Source organism: Neopelma chrysocephalum, unplaced genomic scaffold, assembly GCF_003984885.1.
Source record: "Neopelma chrysocephalum unplaced genomic scaffold, ASM398488v2 Primary Assembly neopelma1_93029, whole genome shotgun sequence".
Lineage (NCBI taxonomy): Eukaryota > Metazoa > Chordata > Aves > Passeriformes > Pipridae > Neopelma > Neopelma chrysocephalum.
The window spans coordinates 3,001-3,745 of NW_020921746.1; the positions used below are offsets into that span (position 1 = coordinate 3,001).

The following is a 745-nucleotide window of genomic DNA, read 5'->3' on the forward strand; positions in this document are numbered from 1 at the left end:
TGGGAGCGGAGCTGGGAGGGACTGGGAGAGACTGGGTTGGACTGGGATAGACTGGGAGGGACTGGGAGCATGGGGAGGGCAGGAGGAGCTGCAGGGACTGGATCAGCTCCAGCTCGACAAGGAGGTGCTGCACCAGCAGGTCGGACTGGGAGCACTGGGAGGCACTGGGAGTGGAGCTGGGAGGGACTGGGTTGGACTGGGATAGACTGGGAGCGCTGGGAGCACTGGGAGCACTGGGAGGGCAGGAGGAGCTGCAGGGACTGGATCAGCTGCAGCTGGACAAGGAGATGCTGCGGCAGCTGGTTGGACTGGGAGCACTGGGAGAGACTGGGAGGCACTGGGAGTGGAGCTGGGAACACTGGGAATCGTGGGAGGGAACTGGGAGCAGTGGGAGGGAACTGGGAGCACTGGGAGGGCAGGAGCAGCTGCAGCTGGACAAGGAGGTGCTGCACCAGCAGGTCGCACTGGGTGTTACTGGGAGCACTGGGAGGGCTCTGGGGGCTATTTCGGGGTGGGGGGGATATTTTGGGGTTCCGGGGTGTTATTTTGGGGTCTCTGATCCCCCCCGGGCCCCCCCAAATGCAGGTGGAGGAGCTGAAGAACTCAGAGAGCACTGGGCATTACTGGGAGCACTGGGTGTTACTGGGAGGGCTCCGGGGGCTATTTTGGGGTCTGGGGGGATATTTTGGGGCGGGGGGGATATTTTGGGGTTCCGGGGGGTTATTTTGGGGTCTCTGACCCCCCC

The 745-nt window shown here is 63.5% G+C and overlaps 1 protein-coding gene across 1 annotated transcript in view; it reads left to right on the forward strand.

Annotated features, from left to right (window-relative positions):
- LOC113980205 (upstream stimulatory factor 1-like) overlaps positions 1–670 on the forward strand; it is a gene marked incomplete at both ends in the record, with an annotated part of 3,476 nt that extends 2,806 nt beyond the window's left edge. The window contains one exon of the mRNA XM_027707435.1: positions 586–670. Coding sequence (XP_027563236.1) covers positions 586–670 — 85 coding nt within the window. The remainder of the gene's footprint in view (positions 1–585) is intronic.
- Positions 671–745: the final 75 nt, after the last annotated feature.